The sequence below is a fragment of the Leptonotus elevatus genome, chromosome 21 (genome assembly GCF_054856555.1).
Source record: "Leptonotus elevatus isolate MCC_2025b chromosome 21, RoL_Lele_1.0, whole genome shotgun sequence".
Classification (NCBI taxonomy): domain Eukaryota; kingdom Metazoa; phylum Chordata; class Actinopteri; order Syngnathiformes; family Syngnathidae; genus Leptonotus; species Leptonotus elevatus.
This window is the reverse complement of record NC_141259.1, coordinates 7,098,548-7,117,039: the sequence shown is the minus strand read 5'-3', so window position 1 is coordinate 7,117,039 and position 18,492 is coordinate 7,098,548. Positions and strand designations below refer to the sequence as shown.

The 18,492-nt window shown below is 36.9% G+C and overlaps 1 protein-coding gene across 14 annotated transcripts in view; it reads right to left on the bottom strand.

Annotated features, from left to right (window-relative positions):
• odad2 (outer dynein arm docking complex subunit 2) overlaps nucleotides 1-18,492 on the bottom strand; it is a 125,928-nt gene that overhangs the window by 15,684 nt on the left and 91,752 nt on the right. For 13 of the 14 annotated variants that reach the window (XR_015092221.1, XM_086066603.1, XM_086066607.1 and 10 more), the window contains 10 exons: nucleotides 15,182-15,273; nucleotides 14,377-14,487; nucleotides 14,037-14,190; nucleotides 9,724-9,870; nucleotides 9,301-9,510; nucleotides 7,813-8,046; nucleotides 7,629-7,739; nucleotides 5,948-6,102; nucleotides 2,151-2,331; nucleotides 2,013-2,074 (listed from right to left, as the gene is read on the bottom strand). Coding sequence is in view for 13 of the 14 variants with exons in the window: in XM_086066603.1 (XP_085922729.1) it covers nucleotides 2,013-2,074; nucleotides 2,151-2,331; nucleotides 5,948-6,102; nucleotides 7,629-7,739; nucleotides 7,813-8,046; nucleotides 9,301-9,510; nucleotides 9,724-9,870; nucleotides 14,037-14,190; nucleotides 14,377-14,487; nucleotides 15,182-15,273 (1,457 nt within the window). In the remaining variant the exon portion in view is untranslated. The remainder of the gene's footprint in view (nucleotides 1-2,012; nucleotides 2,075-2,150; nucleotides 2,332-5,947; nucleotides 6,103-7,628; nucleotides 7,740-7,812; nucleotides 8,047-9,300; nucleotides 9,511-9,723; nucleotides 9,871-14,036; nucleotides 14,191-14,376; nucleotides 14,488-15,181; nucleotides 15,274-18,492) is intronic. The other variant, XM_086066617.1, reaches the window with a different exon arrangement.

Genomic DNA, 18,492 nt, shown 5'->3' with positions numbered 1-18,492 from the left:
CACGTAATGCTAAAATAAAAATAAACAGCTATTGACAAAAAAATTTGTTTACAACTGTAAGGAGTAAATTGTAAAAAGTAATTATACGGTCTGGCCTAAATATACATACTGTGAGAAAACACACATTAAAAGGTTGCCTCAGTTAGTTTCCTTAATCTGACATGACTCGCTTTTTTGGGGGGAGCCGAATGTCTGATATGATAACAATGTGTCATCTTTGAACTATGTGAACTTGCCAGTTTTATTTGCATCCTACTTCCGAAGTGTCTCGCGGTCCCTTCGGTCTTGTAAAAGCAACGAGGCACAGATGGAAGGTCCGCGCTGCTCTCCTGTATCGAGGGCGAGGTTTTAAATGAACACAGAGTAAATACTGCATTTGACTGCGGGTCGCCGTGCATTCCCAGCCATGTTGTCTTGGAAATGGGGAAGGCTTTACATGTATTTGTCTTGACAGTGGCCACAAAGCTCCAGTAAAATGCCAGGAATTAAACCAACCCGTATTTAGAGCAGCAGGTAAAATAAGCAAAGCCTAAACAAAACTATTATTAAACCGGGGATCAAAGAGAAACATATCTGCAAAATACAAATTAAGGCTCCATAGCTTTCTTTAAACATCAACATGTGACAAGTTAATGACACAGTGTTTCAATCCAGCATTTGCTTGTCATTCTCTTGTCCTCGGAACTGAATGAGCAAGAGTGTCGTTTAAAGTTATTTCAGTGATGACATGAGTAAGCCGCTAAAAACATTCAAACGGACACCCCACATTGTGTTAACAATGAAGCCACATCAAATGGGCTCGCTATTGTAATGCTGTCAAATGATAGTGGAAATACGGTAAGGGTTGTTCCGTGCCAAATCACCCTCCAAAATCGGACATTTTTAACCAAGCAGATTTAGATTTTAATGAAACTTGGTGTGCTTGTTGATACTGATTTGCATAACATAAAATCTCAAATTTTAGGTCAATCGAAGCAGCCGTTTAGGTGCCATGGCCTGCCGAATTTCATTTTTTGGCAAAAAGGGGCGTGGCCCACTTCATTTGAACCATTGTATCCCAGGAACTACCAGGTCAATCTTTACAAAACAGATATTGCTGGAAAGGGAATTCAATAATGATCATAATCTGATAATCATTTAGAAATTTGGTGCATATTTTAGTAACCTTTTGACCCTTTATTTTAGTTGACCTTGAAATTTACATTGTGGATCACATGATGTTTCCCAAAAATGTATCATGAATGTAATCTCTCGCATGTCATGCTTCAGACTTAATATTCAATGAAAATTAAACATTAAACAAATATTCAACTTTAAAAAATATATTAAAAAAATACATCTATAAAACTTAGATTTTTTTTTACGGAAGAGGATTAGGGCCAGTGAAGCGAGAGGGGAAAAAAAGTTTGGCAGGATTCTCACTTTAAAGTCAGAATTCTCAAATTAATATTGGAATTGTGACTTTAAAGTGCAAATTCTGACTTCTCAGAATTCAGATTTTAAAGTGAGAATTCTGAGAATAAAGTCAGAATTCTCACTGTAAAGTCACAATTCTGACAATTGTGAAGTCAGAATTCTGTGATAAAAGTAAAAATTTTGAGATTAAAGGGAGAATTCTCACTTTTAAGTCAGAATTCAGATTTTAAAGTGAGAATCCTGCCAACCTGTTTTTTTCCGCTCTTCACTAGCCCTAATCCTCTTCCGTATGTTTTAGAACATGTAATGTTATTGAATTCCCTTTCAAGCAATACCTGTTTTGAGAAGATCGACCCAATAGTTCCTGAGATATAAAGGTTCAAAAGAATGTGGACATGCCCCTTTTTGCCAAAAATGTCAAAATTCACTGGCCATACTTCCAAAACCGCTTCTCCGATTGACCTCATATTTGAGATTTTGTTTTGTGCAATCACTGTCAACAACTACACCAAGTTTCATTCAAATCAAAATCTGCTTGGTTTAACCCACTGGGTGATTTGTCAAGGAAACAACAAAATTAACCGATGCAGACTTACGCCATGTTGTCCAAATCTGTGGCGCAGGCCTCCACCACCTTGGTTACATTCACCAACAGCGCCTGGTGGAAGGACAAGAAATTTAATACGATAGAAGGATGTTTAGAAAAGGATACATAAACGCGTGGTTGGGCATGCCTCGTTTCTTCCGACAAGCAGGTGGACGAGTGGTTTGAGGCCTCCACATTTGCGGATGGTGATCTTGTTTGCAGGCTTTTGAGCAAACTCCGCCAGGGCTCCCACCACATTAACCAGCACCTCTTCAGGCTGATTAGTCAGCAGGCCAATCAGAGTCTCCAGGACTTTATGATCCTGAAACCTTTTGAGGATAAAGGGCAATTTTATTTCGGGGTACAACCACTTGTATTCACTCACAATGTTCTATTATACAGGTAGCAAGGAAACGTGTCCTGTTTTTTTTTTTTTTTTTGTGGGATTGTGTCTTGTTTCCCAGTGGCACTTTGCACACATTTAAGAGGGATATAATGTGGTGGAAGGCAAACCTCAACAAACCCCTAATGTACAGTTAAGTTTCACTATCTTTATTCACAGTTACGGTTGCTGGCATCCTTGATGCTTAAGCTATTGTACAGGGCCAAGGTCATTTGGGTTTGGTTTATGTCCATAGAAGCATAGCCTATTTTTGCAAGAAAAAACATTGCTAATGAACAGACATGCTGCCAAAGATAACTTGGGTGCAATTTTCCCCTTAAAGGCAAGCCAAATGCGATAAACTGACTTTAGTATAATCTTGTAATCACAGATATAACTTTTGACATACAGTAGCTACAGGAATAGTAAATTGTGCTTATTTTTGGTAAAGCCCAAGTGACAAAACCAACAGAAAAGTGACTTATGTTGTCAGTCAGTATGGTGATAGGGGATAGACGTTGGTTAACAGGTTTCAACATTCTAGCAAAACACAAAAAATATTGTATTGTGTTTCGTATACATTTTTCATTTGTCTGAATCTTTTTGTGTGTCTAGGGGAAGTGTTAATTTCGTCAATGAAAACGAAACAAGAATAATTTTGTCAACACACATTTTTCACCAGACTAAAACCAGACAATAACTGAGATTAATCAGTATGCATTTTCGTCGACAAAAAATTTACTTCACTTAATAAAAAACTGGACTAAAATCTATGGCCATTTTAGTTCATAAACAAAAATTAGACGAAAATTTATGATTTGGTCAAATCCCGTCACTGTGACACTGCCATGTGACACAGTGACACACCCCCTTTCAAATCTGCAGCTAGCGAGTGCAACATGCACAAACACATGGGACAGACAGGGGGTGGATTCACGGTGAAAAGTAAAAAAAGAAAGAAAAAAAGTAAATTATAGTTTTAACGTAACATTAATCCAACGACCATAACATTCCAACAATAATGTTAATCGGACCGCTAACTAATGCCCGCTAACTTACTAGCTCATAGCATGTAACCATAATAGTTGATATACTTGAATTGTGTGTCAAGTTGTTTTTTTATCAAAAAGATGAAAGAACATTTTATGTGAAATAGTTTTAGATCAGAAATGTTCAACATAATCTGCTGAGAAAAAAATATATATACAGGAATAAAATGATTGTCCTGACTAAGACTAAACTAAAATGTTGACAGTTTTTGTTGACTAAAACTAGATGAATAAAATGATGTTTACTTTTTTTTACTTTACTAAAATGCTAGATTTATATATATAAAAAAAAACGGGACAAGGTTGACTAACTATGATAAAAACTAGCAAGTGTGATTGAAACTGGACTAAAACTGAGACTAAATTGAAAAATAGTGGATAAAATGAACACTAGTCTAGAGTCTTTTTGCTGGAGAACATGTAATCAATTACCTGGCCGATGTAATTCCATTCCAGAACTAATTTGGACACCAAACATGACTTGGCAGTTGTAATTTTCCATTTTCTTCATTCTTTTGTTCACACTTTCACACGTGTCCATAACACCTTTGTGTACAGACTGACTGGGTCACATATTGATGCATTCATAAAGCTGCACTAAATAAAGTTCCATTGTTTCCACACATCACTAGCAGAAGCCTTTTCCCATTCCAAACGACAAAAAATTTTGGCCCGAAATTGCCCGTGCTTTGGCAGGTTCGTTGAAAATCATAAGCTTATGGTTGACAATATTGTCTTAAAATAAACACTTTGATGAAACATTAATCAGACAAAATGGCTAACACATGCTTCCTCTTGTCTTAAGTGGGAGTCCCCTAGACGAGTACACTATCCAGACCATGGAGAACATCAACGATGTAAAAAAAAAATTTTTTTAAATGCAACGACCAAGGTCTGTTTCTCTTGAGCATGCACTTCACCAACAAAGAGCAAAAAAAAGAAAAGAAAACAATCTCCACCTTTTGTGCTTGGCTGTTGAAAAATTTGACAGTAAAAGCTTGGTCACCTCAGTCCACGAAGCTCCTGCCTGACCTTGACATTTTAAGTAATTCAAAGAAGGAAGAGAGTTAAAAAAAGAAAAGAAAAAAGCAACCCTAAAAATATTTGCTCTGCACCCTGCTGACATCCTTGCAAAGATGTGACCACATCTGACCTTTCTTTCACACCCAAGCTGTCCCCGCAAGAGCTACAAAATGACAGCTCGGTTCATATTTGGGTCCATCATTAAGATAACTTTGTGATTTACTGTGTGGGCAACCAGACAGTTTTGTGTTTGTACATTTAAGTGTTACTAAATAAGATGTAAGTGATGTATTCCCGTGGCTGCTATCAATAGAAGCTACGTGCTATTTTGGAACGCAAGAAGAGATGGCATATGGCCTGCACCGGCACAGCGTGTTTGAAACTGTCAAATGAACTTGTTTTATATGAATCCAAGTTGCGGAGTGTTTTGTTAAAAGATTGTGTAGCACCAATCAATTACAAATTTTGCAGTCTACATCTTAACTCATTCACTGCCATTGACGGCTATAGACGTCAACAATTCATTTGAACTATTTCTATTAGTTAAAATTTTTTCACCACTTTTGTCAACAAGAGTATGAAAACCGAGAATGTTTTTTTTATTGTACATTTAGAACAGATATAAAATTTATGATTAATCGTGAGTTAAGTAGTGAAGTCATGCGATTAATTATGATTACAATTTTTAATCGGCTGACGCCCCTAATTTCTAATAATCTTTTCTCTTTTTTTTTTTTATCGCGTCAGGCGATTACATTTTTTTAATTGTAATTAATTGCAGGACTTCTGTTCTAAATGTACAATAATTTGTTTCTAGGTTTTCATACTCTTGTTAACAAAAGTGGAAAAAAATGTTAAACTCATAGAAATAGTTCAAATGAATTGTTGACGTCTATAGCCGTTAATGGCAGTGAATGAGTTCATTCCCAATAGGATATTTTGGAGAAATCCAGTTACGATGTTTCTGCTTCTGTAAAGCAAACTTTGCTTAACTTGTGGCAGCATACCACTCAGCAACACTGGGGGAAGACTTAAATTAGACTTTAAATGTAGGATATCATTCTGTCACGTATGATATATGAAGTGCTGAATTTAAGAGCAACTCAGCCTCTTTTTTCCCCCCTAAAATCTATAAATTCCTCTCTGCCATTTGAACTATTCACTCGGGAGTAGAAATTTTCAGATAAGCTCACCTCAAACAGCACTGAATGTCCACTTAATATACTCAATTATTAGTTCTTAGGCAAAGTCTGTCAACTGGTGCAAATTATGCTCCAGTCACGGGTGCTAAAGACCACAGAACATTTTACGCAGCAAATTACATCATCCAGACACAATAGTAAAGACATCATCATGCTAGTGGAAACAGTGATACATCTTGCCCCCTTATAAAAGTTAAACGCTGTGTGGATGATGACAATAACGCATGTGTGTATATGTATGTGTGTACCAGCGGGAGAAAATAAAGGGGACACACTGTCGCAAGCTTACACATCGAGGTTCTCCGGGCTGAGCGAACACTTCCAGATGGCTCCAGTGGCGGCAGCCATGAGCTTTTTGTTTTCCGTCTTGCTCAGAAGTGAAACCAGCGCCTGCAGGCCTCTGTTCTCATACACTAAGGTACGAGTCCGTTTGTTTTCTGCACACTGTAATTAAAAAATGTACATTAGTTATTAGATACTGATTATTAGTAGTCGAGGAGACAGATAACCGATATTTCAAGTCGATATTCATTTGCAGTAAAAGAGAAAATATTAGCGCCAACATTTTAAACATTTTCATTTTCTTTGAATTTTAAACATATAAAGAATTGATAGCTTAGTTTATTTTTTTATTATTTTTTTTATAGTATGGAGTTTCCAGGGTCATCAGCATGTGTTAAGCTACATCAAAAATTAAGCAAGTAAATAGTTCCCTACATTTTCTACAGTACATTTTTTTCCCCAAAAAAAAAAAAAAAATATATATATATATATATTTTTTTTTAACTCATTCACTCCCAGCCATTTTCACTGAAGTAACCCCCTTCGCTCCGAAGTGTGTTGTATTGATATAATAACATGGGACCTACCAAAATAAAGATTACAGTCTCTTCTTTCATCAGGAAAAAAGTATAATTGTATCTGTTTCCGTTTTGCAGCAATTAGCATTAGAATATAGCCAAGTTTCATCATCATTCACATTCCTGGTAAAAACAACATGGCCCTGGCTGATGATCTCTTATACTCTGCTGCCACCTTCTGTCCGTTTTATAAATAACTACTATTGCTTTAAGCCACCTCCTCATGTCAGAAGCTGCATCAAAGCCTTTTTGAATGCTCTTGCATAAAAATAAAAATAAAGTGTAAATATGTTTTTGGGACGGAAGGACAAAGTATTAAAAAAAAACATGTTTACACGTTGGGTTTGAATTAGTTTTAAAATTTTTAAATATAAAAAGTGTAGGGAGTTTCCAGTGTCCGCAACTTTTTTTTATTATAAAGTGTTTAAATAAATCAATAAATGAAGAGTTTCGTTTCTCACTGAGTGGCAAATGCATGTGAAATGCAAATGTAGTTAACTCGTTCACTGCCTTTGACGGCTATAGACGTCAAAAATTCATTTGAACTATTTCTACTAGTTTCACTTTGTTTTCCACTTTTGTTAACAAGAGTATGAAAACCTAAAACAAATATCTGTTCAAAATGTACAATAAACATTTTGTGAAAAGTGAAAAAAAAGTGAAACTAATAGAAATAGTTCAAATGAATTTTTGACGTCTATAGCCGTCAATGGCAGTGAATGAGTTAATTTGGGGTTTTCGTCTGGGTTTGTAAAAAGAAAAATATTTGCGACAAGTCAAAACTGTCTGTGAACATCTTACAAATCCAAATGAAAATCCTAAATTCGCTACGTTCAGATACCAGCTTTATCTGCTTTCAGATTCGTGAAAAGGTGGATGCCGATATTTGTCAAAAAGTCAAATATCGGGTCTATCCCTCGTAAGGATGCTTTGCTTTTGAGAGATACAAGGTTGACATTTCATGGCATCACAATATCTCTTGCGGAGTCACAATGGGTGTATGTTCAGTTCCCATACAGTGACGGCTTTGACTCCAACTCTGCACAACCCTCAACACGATAAGCAGCATAGAAAATGGAACCAACTAAGACCCACGGATCAAACATCTACCTTGAAGATGACATTCGCGCAATGTATCCGCAGCTCATCATTGTCATTGCTGAGGTTCTGAACCAAATCTTTGATCATGCCCTCCGATTGAACCGCATTCCTGCAACTTTCCTGTGGTAACAAAACATTTAATAGACCATCATCTTGTCAATAAAGTTGAAGTTTGAAGATAAACCGTCGTCACCTCGTCGGCACAGTTCTGCAGGATGCCCGCCACCGGGATGAGCATGTTCATCTGCGGGGACTTGAGCAGGCGTCCCAGTAGAGGGACGCCGCCGGCCTTTTGGATGGCTTCTTTGTTTTTGGGACTCTTGCTACAGCTCCAGAGCGCTACAACCCCAAAGCGGGCCACCTCGACATCTTTCTCCAGCTTTGGATCCACGTTTGCTAAATCGGGGGCGCAGTCCAGCAGCTTCACCTGATCACAGACAAAACACAAAAACAGACATATGGATGGAACGAACATATACATAAAACAAAGCCGGTTCATGACCATCATTCCGTTTCAATCCATAGTTCCTAATGAGACAGAGCAGGCCAGACTATCACTGTCCGGTGCAATGGTGGTCTTGTACCACAGCGTGAAACTAATCTACCCTTTTGAGCGACTCGCACATTAGAACATCTGATTTTGAGACTGAGGAAAATATACAACGGTGTAGCGCCTTTAATCACTGGGCGCTCTGTCAACAAACATGAATGCAGGTCAAAGGATGTAGGGGGGACATTCTATCTGATTGGCTTCAGCACCAAATCTGGTCTTTGTAAAAGACTGTGCAGGAAGGACAGGTAAACTGCTATCTTTTGATTATGTATGTCAAAAGTAAATTCTGTAAATGTTTACTCTAAACGGAGTCTGTTTGGTCCCACTCTAAACAAAGTAACATTTTCACTTGGAATAGAGTAAAATATTTGGGGTCAATTTTACTCAAAGTATTTTTCATGTATACAAAATAATTTGCATATCTACAAAAGAGGATTAGGGCCAGTGAAGAGGGGAAAAAATTATTCTGACTTTGTGAGAATAATTCTGACTGAAGTGAGAATTCTGACTTTAAAGTGAGAATAATTCTGACTTTCTTACAATTAATTCTGACTTTGTGAGAATAATTCTGACTTTAAAGTGAGAATTCTGACTTAAATCTCAAAATTCTGATTTTCTGACTCCCCCCACAATTCATAGCTCTACGTCACAAAGTCAAACTTCTCCCTGTCTTTAAAGAATTCTGACTTTAAAGTTAGAATAATTCAGACTTTCTTACAATGAATTCTAACTTTGTGAGAAGAATTCTGACTTTGTGAGAATAATTCTGACTTTAAAGTGAGAATTCTCACTTTAAAGTGAGAATTCTGACTTTCTGTGGTTTTGTGGGTTTGCTCCTCAACCCTTGAGTGACTTTTGACTTTTACTTTAATCTCTTCTAAGTGTAAATTTTACTTTGTTTAGAGTAGAACCAAACAGACTGTTAAAGAGTAAAATTCACTCTACAAAATTGACTGATTCTCTCGTTTGTTTTGCACTGGTTTTTTTTGCATTTAAAACATACAAATGAATGTCATTTTTCCACTCTTTTATGAATTAAATGCAGAGAACAAATTCCTCTCTACTTTGTATGTGGTCAATCCAACAATGTACCATGATCTGTATACATTTTTTTTTGCAAATACATACCAGTTTACTAATACCGTTGTACTTTCGAACAGTTCTCCGTGACCTGCGGAAGCTGGTCAGATTAGCAATGGTCTCAGCAGCTAGGGCCTTCACGTCTTTATTTCGTGAGTCCAGGACATTCACGATGCTTCGCAAGCCTCCGTTGTCAACGATGCAACGGCGGGTTTGGGCATTGTGGCTGATATCTCGGAGGATTTCCAGAGATCCAAGCTAATCAAATCACAAAAAAAAAAGTTTTCACAAAAAAAAATGTTTTATGGAAAAAGAAAAGCAATTTAATGACATTTGTAGAAGACATACTCGAGGGCTTTAAGCGTACACACTGTACCAAGCATCTTGATGTAAAACACAAATTGGCACACAAAGATTGGCTCTGAGCTTGCCTGCAGGCCATCCAAGTCAAGACTTGACAAAATGACTCACCTGGAGATTGACTTCGTCCAAATGCAGAATGTTAGTGAGGACTTTGAGGCCACCGGAGTCCTGCATGGCCAGATGATACGTCTCATGCGTCAGGTCAAAGTTCATCAAGGCGTATAGACTTAGCAAAGTGGCTGTCTGGTCGCCTGCCTGGAATCATAAATCTGATCAGGACTGATCAGTCAAAAGCTAAGTCCCAAGTCATAGACCTTTTGGCGGGTTTATTAGCTGTGTCAACCCTTGTCTAGCACTTAAAAAAAAAAAAAGCACAGCTGTTTTCTTAAAATAGAACCAGAGAAAACAGCAAAGGCCCCAGAATTGAACCCTGTGGAACACCATACGTATATACATATATGAATTTGGACACAGCTGAACTTAAAAAACAAATGAAAATATTATCAACAAATGATATCTTAAGAAAAAGATAAATCCTCACATCTTCAGCTTTCCTTCCGAGTATCCCCCATAACAACCCGAGCAAAAATGTTTTAATGTCGCAGCCTTTTCGCTATTTAGCTTTGTGGTGGGAGCTGATGGAAGTAAATGATTTGCTAACACAGGGCTGCGCTCCGACTCTAGTGCCAAGACCAGAAGCCATTAGGTACCGCTCCAAGAAAGAAAGAACACTATTAGCATTCAAACCCCCAAAACTAATGTGGTTCTGGCATTTGAAATGATAAATACGTTTTGACAGTTGCTAAACACCCTCATTTATTTTAAACCTGTACCCAAGCGAACAGCAACATTTGAACTGAAACATAACTAAGTGAAATGTGGACTATGAGGGGAGCAGAAGCTTTTTTTCCCCTCACAATGATTATTATAGATTGAGATAAAACAATCCAGAATTGAAAATAGAGCACGTTGTTAAATTTTGTAGTAGACATTTAACTATCTGGCGTCATTTATTTTATATTCTCCTCATACTGCACGGCTCCATAATCTCAGTTGTGGATGGATAGTGAGCGTCATATGCCACTTTAAACTCGAGTCTATGGTTAGTGCTTGGGTTATGGTGAAACCACCAGCCAGACAAGCAGAATTGGTGTTTTTGTGTCACCATTCATTAAAAAAAAAGTGCTTCAGATGTATTTTTGTTGTGGGATCAAGTTTGTTCATGTCCTTTCACAACTCACAAGTTCTTACTTAATACATTTGCCGTATCATTTCGTTATCATAAATTGTTTTTAAAAAAAAACATACTTTATTCATGTATGCATGCTCAAACAAGAGTGGAAAAAATGTAGATCCCTACATAAACACAATAAATGACTACCTGGTTTTATAAGGCATGAACATTTCCAATAGTAAAGCATTCAATTAGTTCCAAATGTGAAATCCTTTTTTTAATTGACATTAAAATATTTTGACAGTGCTTACACAAAGCCTAAAAAAACATATTTTTATACACGAATGTATTGATTTATTATTGTTATTATTATTTAATTGTATTTAATTTTATCAAATTTTTTATTACAATTGCATAACTGAAAAGTAGGTCAAAACAAAATGATTCACCCCCTTTTCTCTCAGTGCAGCCAACTGACTCCAGAAGTTTTGTTTTATGTTTGAAGCTTGAAATGGGCAAAAATAAATAAAATAAATTAAAGTCCAAGGGCCGCTAACAATTTTGCACTGTATTTTCCCTCAATTACTTCAATCGCATCCAATAAACATTAATTGGTAATGATCAATGAATTGACTAATTGATTAGCTGTATTATGCCTTTCCCAAACAGTGAAAAAAAATCACTTTGATGGCACGATGCAGTATAATTAATAGCAATGTAATCTCACACGCTTGCTTATTAAAACTCAATGAATGTGTACCTAATTTAGTATGATTGCGCAAGTAGCCTATTGCCTTTAAATCTTGAAATGAAAATGTTCTTTCCCCCCCCCGAACATCGAACAAATATACCAATAGACCACTAGTACATAATCATTCCTGACTCCTTTTGCATAAGCCATGTAACCGTTTGGCAGGCATGATTGTGCTGTCTTGTGGTTACCAACACGTTACGTGGGCAAATGTTCCAACATAAATGGCATTAAACACAAAACAGAGCATCAGTGTGTGGCATAAAAAATAAAGTATTACACTTCCCGTAGTACAAACATCTGTCTATAATGCAGGGGGATAAAGATCTCTCTAAAATAAAACAGATATTTAACTTGGCTCATGGTAAGTTTTAGCGTCTGATGGTAATGACATTATAAATACGAGCACTGGACAAAGCCCATAAATAACTGCCTGGTGTGGTTTGAAGACAGATAGATAGCTTGGGATGTGTTGGTTCCCGCTGCGCAGAAGCTTGTTGACACAGGAACACACACACATGACCCAAAAGCTTGCACACAACATACAGCTGAAAAGTATAAAGTATACAAGCCCACTATGGGTTTTTTCATTCATTTTTTCTCCCTGACTGAATTCACTCCTTTCATATCATTTACACCCCCTGTTGCTTGCAAACGACTGCCTACTCTTAGAAAGGGCATTTCCCTTTATTATGTTACACATATTTGCTCAGATACTAAAATACACTCTCCAGAGACAATGGTTTTTACAATCTTTTTTCATTATTATGGTGTAGTTATTGCAGATATATGTTTAAAGAAGATATTAAATACTGCATTTTTGTTGCTGTGTTAATCACCGCATTTGGAGAGATGGCTTTGTCTCGTGCTAATGCTGAGTACAGCTTTTGTTACCATGACCACTGGCAGAGGATCTCGAACAGGGACTTGATTAAAAATAATAATAATAAATAAATACATAATCATAATCATAATAATAAATGTATATATACCGATATATATATATATATATATATATATATATGTTTTACATTATTTTATATATCCCAAACCCAAAAAAAAAAAAAAATGCTGATAAATATTCATTACGTTTATGTATGAAAAATATTGGGCAGCGGGGATTCCGGGAAAAAAATGCAAAATACGAAATATATATATATATATATATATATATAAAAAAAACACTAAAAATATTTTTAGTATATGTGTTATTCTGTGGGTGTTGAACTGCAAGTGTGCAAGGGTTAATCATAGTTGTAATATCACCATTCACCACTAGATGGCACATATGGCTTAGTTACGCTTACACCAGGTCTTATGCTACTTGTACAACTTCAGTGAGCCTAACTAAAATTTTGAGTGAGTTTATTTTTGAAGGGAAAAAAATGCACAAAATCAGTTGGTTTGCTGCTCCTCAGCATTTTTTGAGCCATTCTTGAATAGTAATTTCTATGCAAGAGAGCCTTTTACAAAGACAAAATATAAATGATAGCTTGTGGCTAATTTCGTATTTGCTTCAACCCCTTTTTTTTTATCATAATGGCTCTTTTATACATGCATTTATAAATGTATTATGGAAAATGAAAAATTTTAGGTAGCCATGTCTGATCTAGAACATATGGCATTCTTAAGTGTTACCATCTAGCAGCATTATTATTTTTTTAAGCAATTATCATCAAAACTTTGTGTGCTATAATTGGAAACTCAGAAGATGTTCGCCCCTTTGCATCCATCATATCTACATCTCATATTAAATAATTATGTGTACATTAAGCGAAAACTATGCAGAAGTGTAATCTCAATAGGACTGCTCTCTGTGAATTAAAAGGCAAATGCTAGAGACATTTTTGTATTCATAACATTATGCAGGAGTATCTAAAGAAGTCACCTGAGTTAAGAACTTTCAAGTCATGTTTTGTATCAAAGATTGGTTTTAGGTTCGTCATTTAGTGGTTATGCAATCACTGAAAATAGGTTTCAAAATTAGATCCTGACAATATAAAAACGTATCAAGACTTTCTATACTGTCCAAAATAAGCAGACAATAGGATCCACTGATTGAGGATGAGCAATCCCTGAACTCGAGTAGTCAGAGGGATTCCGAGCCAGTCTGGGTAACCCGCGTTTTTTTCTCTCTCTCTCTCTTTTCCTTCCCTTTCCTCTCGGACACATTAATATTCACCATATGCCCTGTCAGACTTGTCACAGGCGCGCTTCATTTTTATACTTCTGCGGTGCGGGCAAACACTGCCTACAGCTGGTGCCGTTAGACAGCTCTTTCCCCTCCGCCTTGGCTCGCAAAAGCCGGCAACCCAACGGGCCTGTCTCACAACACAGGAATCCACCGGCACAGCCAACCACTTCAATCTGAAAGAAGCATCTCCCCTTTAATCTACACTTCAACTTTCTTTCTTCCTGATCAGCAGCTTGATATAACTGAAACAGGTCAGATTATAGTCTTCCTATAGCTATGGTAGAACGCAAAGAATTCCCTACCCGAAGGTACTTGACCAGTTTCTGGATCTGCCAGTATTCTGAGGGATGATCTGTGTTTCGTTGACGGCGCGCTGGCTGCTCTTCTTCCTCATAACTCTGATCGCTCTCAGATGAAGTTTCACTGAAAACCTCCCCTGGTTGTAATTGGGATTTACTGGGAAAAGAACAAAACAGAAAATATGAGATATTGATAACCATTTTTTTTTAAATAAACTAAAATGTAACGGTGTCCTACCCATGAAAATTTTTTTTTGTGATCTTGCACACAAAAACGTCTAATCAAGGTTTACAGTTTCATGTTCAGGCTCGTGTTCAAGGAAAAGCAAAAAAGGACACTCACAGTTTCATCGAGGACAGTTGATCCGCGTACGAGGACTCCGAGAAACGTGATATAGTCCTGCTCCTGGCTCCCTTTTGTGCATCTTCAAGTTCAGAAATTTTCTCTTCTTCACTGTTAAGACATAAAATGAAGATTTATTATGCCCAGTTGTAATTTGTTACGTCTATATTTATTCAGTTCAGGTAGGATCACACCGTATTTTTGTCCACCAACAGTAGGTGATCTAGAGTTGCCATGGCGATGACAGAGACCAGTTTGAATGTCATTATTTCAAGCCAGTGTACCATCAAAATGTTTTCAATCTATTATTTGAAGGTCAAATACTACATAGTGTTACTTTAAAAAGCATTTCCTTACTGTCATGTCTTTATTTGGGCAGAAAAGGTGCCTGCATTTATTAGTCTTGATGAGTTTGTAATCATGTTTATTTACACTTGCCCTTAAACCATATACGGTAACTACACCAACTCAAGTCTCACTTTCATCCAGGTGGCAAATCTGGGTCCAGAAACTAAAAACCCTGCCAGTTTGGCTTTAGCCCCTTGTGCTAGCGAGCTAGATAGCTCCCTAGCAGGTAAATGAGCACCCGCGGAGCTAGCTAGGGAGCTCGCTAGCTAGCACCTGGCGCTAAAGCCAAACTGTGGCAGGGTTTTTACTTTCTGGACCTGGATTTGCCACCTCTGCTTTTATCTCAAGCTCACACTTTATTTTCAGCAAAGGTGAGCCCAACAACAAGCAGTAAGAATTCTTACCATTCTTTTGAAGACAATTATGTACATAGTTCAGGACAAATAAGGGATCCTACCGTTGAGAACGAGCACTCTTGTTAATCCTTTTGAGTGACAGTTGAGTCTGAGCATCCACTAATTTTCGTGCGCGTGAAGGGTCTTCAAGGTTCTTTTCAATGGGTAGAGAACAAAAAGAAGACAAAACACAAATGTTTTTATTCGTTTAATTAATCTTCTAAAACCGTCAAACATGTCAGATAAATTCAAACCCCTTCTAATCTGCCTTACATAAAGAAACTTCAAGTCATCCATTCATTCATCTTCTATACCACTAGGTCAAGGTGTCAAACTTAAGGCCTGGGGGCCAGATCTGGCCCGCCACATGATTTTATGTGGCCCGCGAAAGCAAATGTTGTGCGTTGACTTCATGCCAATCAATCAAAAGCATTCCCACCTATAGACATCTTATAGCAGGGGTGTCAAACATAGGGACCGTGGGCCAGAACCAGCCCATAAGGGGTTGTGTCTGGCCCGTGACGACAGAACACAAACTGCAGTTTTTCTTTTCGATTAACTATTTTTGTCCACTGGAGGGCGCACTGACTACCACTTAAATAACATTCTGAAATTTGGCTGCAAATTTGCACTCATTTAAAAAAATAAAAAATAAAATTCTGATTACTCTGATAAGTTATAGGATATTTACTGTCTTATGTTAGCTCTGTCAGCATATATAAGTAGTTGAGCTTTTTCACTTTCTTTCTAAGAGATACTGAGGCAAATGTGCTGTGTCACGTGTGTGGCGTCACGTGTTTGTGATGGGGAATGGCCCAATTGTAACTATTTGCACCAAAAAAAACCCCAGCTTATTAACAGCGTATTAGGCCACAGACAAATTGTAGAGTTTTTGAAATCTGGGAGGAACCCGGAGTATTTGGGAAAAAAGCTACCACAAGCGCAAATGATTGAACTATCAACCTCACAACTGTGAAGCAAATGTGCTAACCACTCGATCGTTGTTTTGTCGACTAATTTTAGTAGGAATAATTCACTGACAGTGATTTGTTGTTAGCGAGCTGAACATCTCTTAAGTTATTGTTTCAGAAGACTTTTATAATAAATAAATAAAAACTGGGGCTTGGCACAGACAAGAGTCATGACTTTGTGTCATAGTTTTTCCGTGATTATTTTTCGGCTAAGTTTAGAGGGTCTGCATTAAAAAAAAAAAAAAAAAGTTTTAATCTTGAAACCACATGTATGTGATGCCAACAAGACACATGTGACTTGTTGAATAGTTTGCAGGCAGCAGAGTTTTAATCACAGACACCTGCCTTGCAGAAATAGCTCAGACTGTCACTGGTTGTTAGGGGCTTAACATTTTAAAGGGCTGAGCAAAATAACTAGGATGTATTTCAGCGGACTGCGTCCACGTACAAGCACGCCCAATCACTTTTCCAAAGACTTGTTTTCGCTTAAACATAAAGTGACCGGCTATTGGAAATATTCGAGTCAATCCAACTAACCACAGACCCGCAGTCTGACTTTATTCAAACTAATTGACCTCCTTTAATTCCATTATACGTGTAATGGACAAAATCCATGCGCTCCCACAGAAGGGAACACTCAAATTTCTTTGACATGCCTCAATAAAAAGCACCGTTACCAGTAACTTACTGCAAGTAAACCAACACAAGAAGCCCAGAGGCGTAGCTTTAAGGAAGCAGGACTGAGTGACGCCTGCAACAGTGAGTATTTTTAGCAGGTGAAATTTAGTCATTGACATTTTTCGTCATTTTGTGGTTATTCAGCGACTTGATCACATTTACTGATGCAAATTCAGCATGGTTTCGAATCGTAGGCCCCTGACAGCCTATAACAAAAAGCAACTGTCGGTGTCTTTCCTACCACAGATTCCAGCATACAACAGTTGGTATTCATTTAGAGATTTTTCTTTTCGCTTGCAAATACACGGCATGCCCAATTTCCAATCTTGCTGAGATGTCAAAATGAATCCAAAACACTAAATGTAGAAGGAAAGTCTGCTTCCTCCTTTTCTGCTTTGTTCATTTAAAGTCATCTACTGTATCTGTGTCTGTAAGTCTGTCCTTCCATCTTTTTGGACCAATTTTGCTAACCTATGTATTTTAGTGCAAATCTAGATTAAAATTTCTCTTTTCACTTTTTTTGTCATTAACTCATTAACTGCTATTGACAAAAATTCATTTGAACTATTTCTATTAGTTTAACATTTTTTTCCCCACTTTTGTTAACAAAAGTGTGTAATTTTTTATTGAACATTTAGAAGAGATATAAAATTTGTGATTCATTGTGAGTTAACTAGTGAAGTCATGCGATTATTTTTTATAATAAATAACATTTAAAATTGTAATCGCCTGACGGCCCTAATTTTTAGTGATTTTCTTTTCTTCTTTTTTTTTAATTGCATCAGGCGATTATTTTTTTTAATTGTAATTAATCACATGACTTCAATAATTAACTCACAATTAATTAATAATTTAATATCTGTTCTAAATGTAATATATCAATTTTTTAGGTTTTTATACTCTTAATAACAAAAGTGGAAAAAGTGTTAAACTAATAGAAATAGTTCAAATGAATTTTTGACGTCTATAGCCGTCAATGGCAGTGAATGAGTTAATGGGATTGCTTGGTCAAAAAAAAAAGAAGTTAAGAACACTTAATTCCCATTTTCCCGTATCTTGCTATCTTTCCACGCCCACTCCCTGACAACTTATCATCATTTCCAGGGGTTTTCAGTGGAGCAGTTGGTTAAGTGTGTTGTCCAGTAACCAAGAGGTTACGGGTTCAAACCCCACAATGCAAATGTATCCATGGCCATTACACTAAGTGATATACATGTATACAAATGACAGGGAATGCGTTATGAATTCACTTCAATGAGATGTATCGCCATTCAGCTGTAATGAAAGCTTTCAGCATTACACCACATTATTCAATATAAATACACAGTTTGCCGTGACTTTCGTCAAGTACGTTAGCTCAGGGGTTAAGCACACACCTGGCACTGCGCAGGCATGTGAGAACGTGGTTTCACAATCCCGGTTTGAACACAGTTGATTCCAACTTCAATTTCAGAAATAGTCATCGTCTTGGCATTTCCCTTTTTAATTTTTTTTCTATATTATTCCATATTTTCAGCTTTCAGTATTATACTGCATTATTCAATACAATGACATACAATGTCATTGCTACTTCCAACTCCACAAGTAGTGCAGTGGTTAAAGCATATGACGAGCATGTGGAAGATCTGGGTTTGATTCCCGGTTGGAGCACATGTTAGTCCCGAGTTCTATTTCATATAATAATCATTGTCTAATTAATTAATACCAATTATATTTAATGTCAT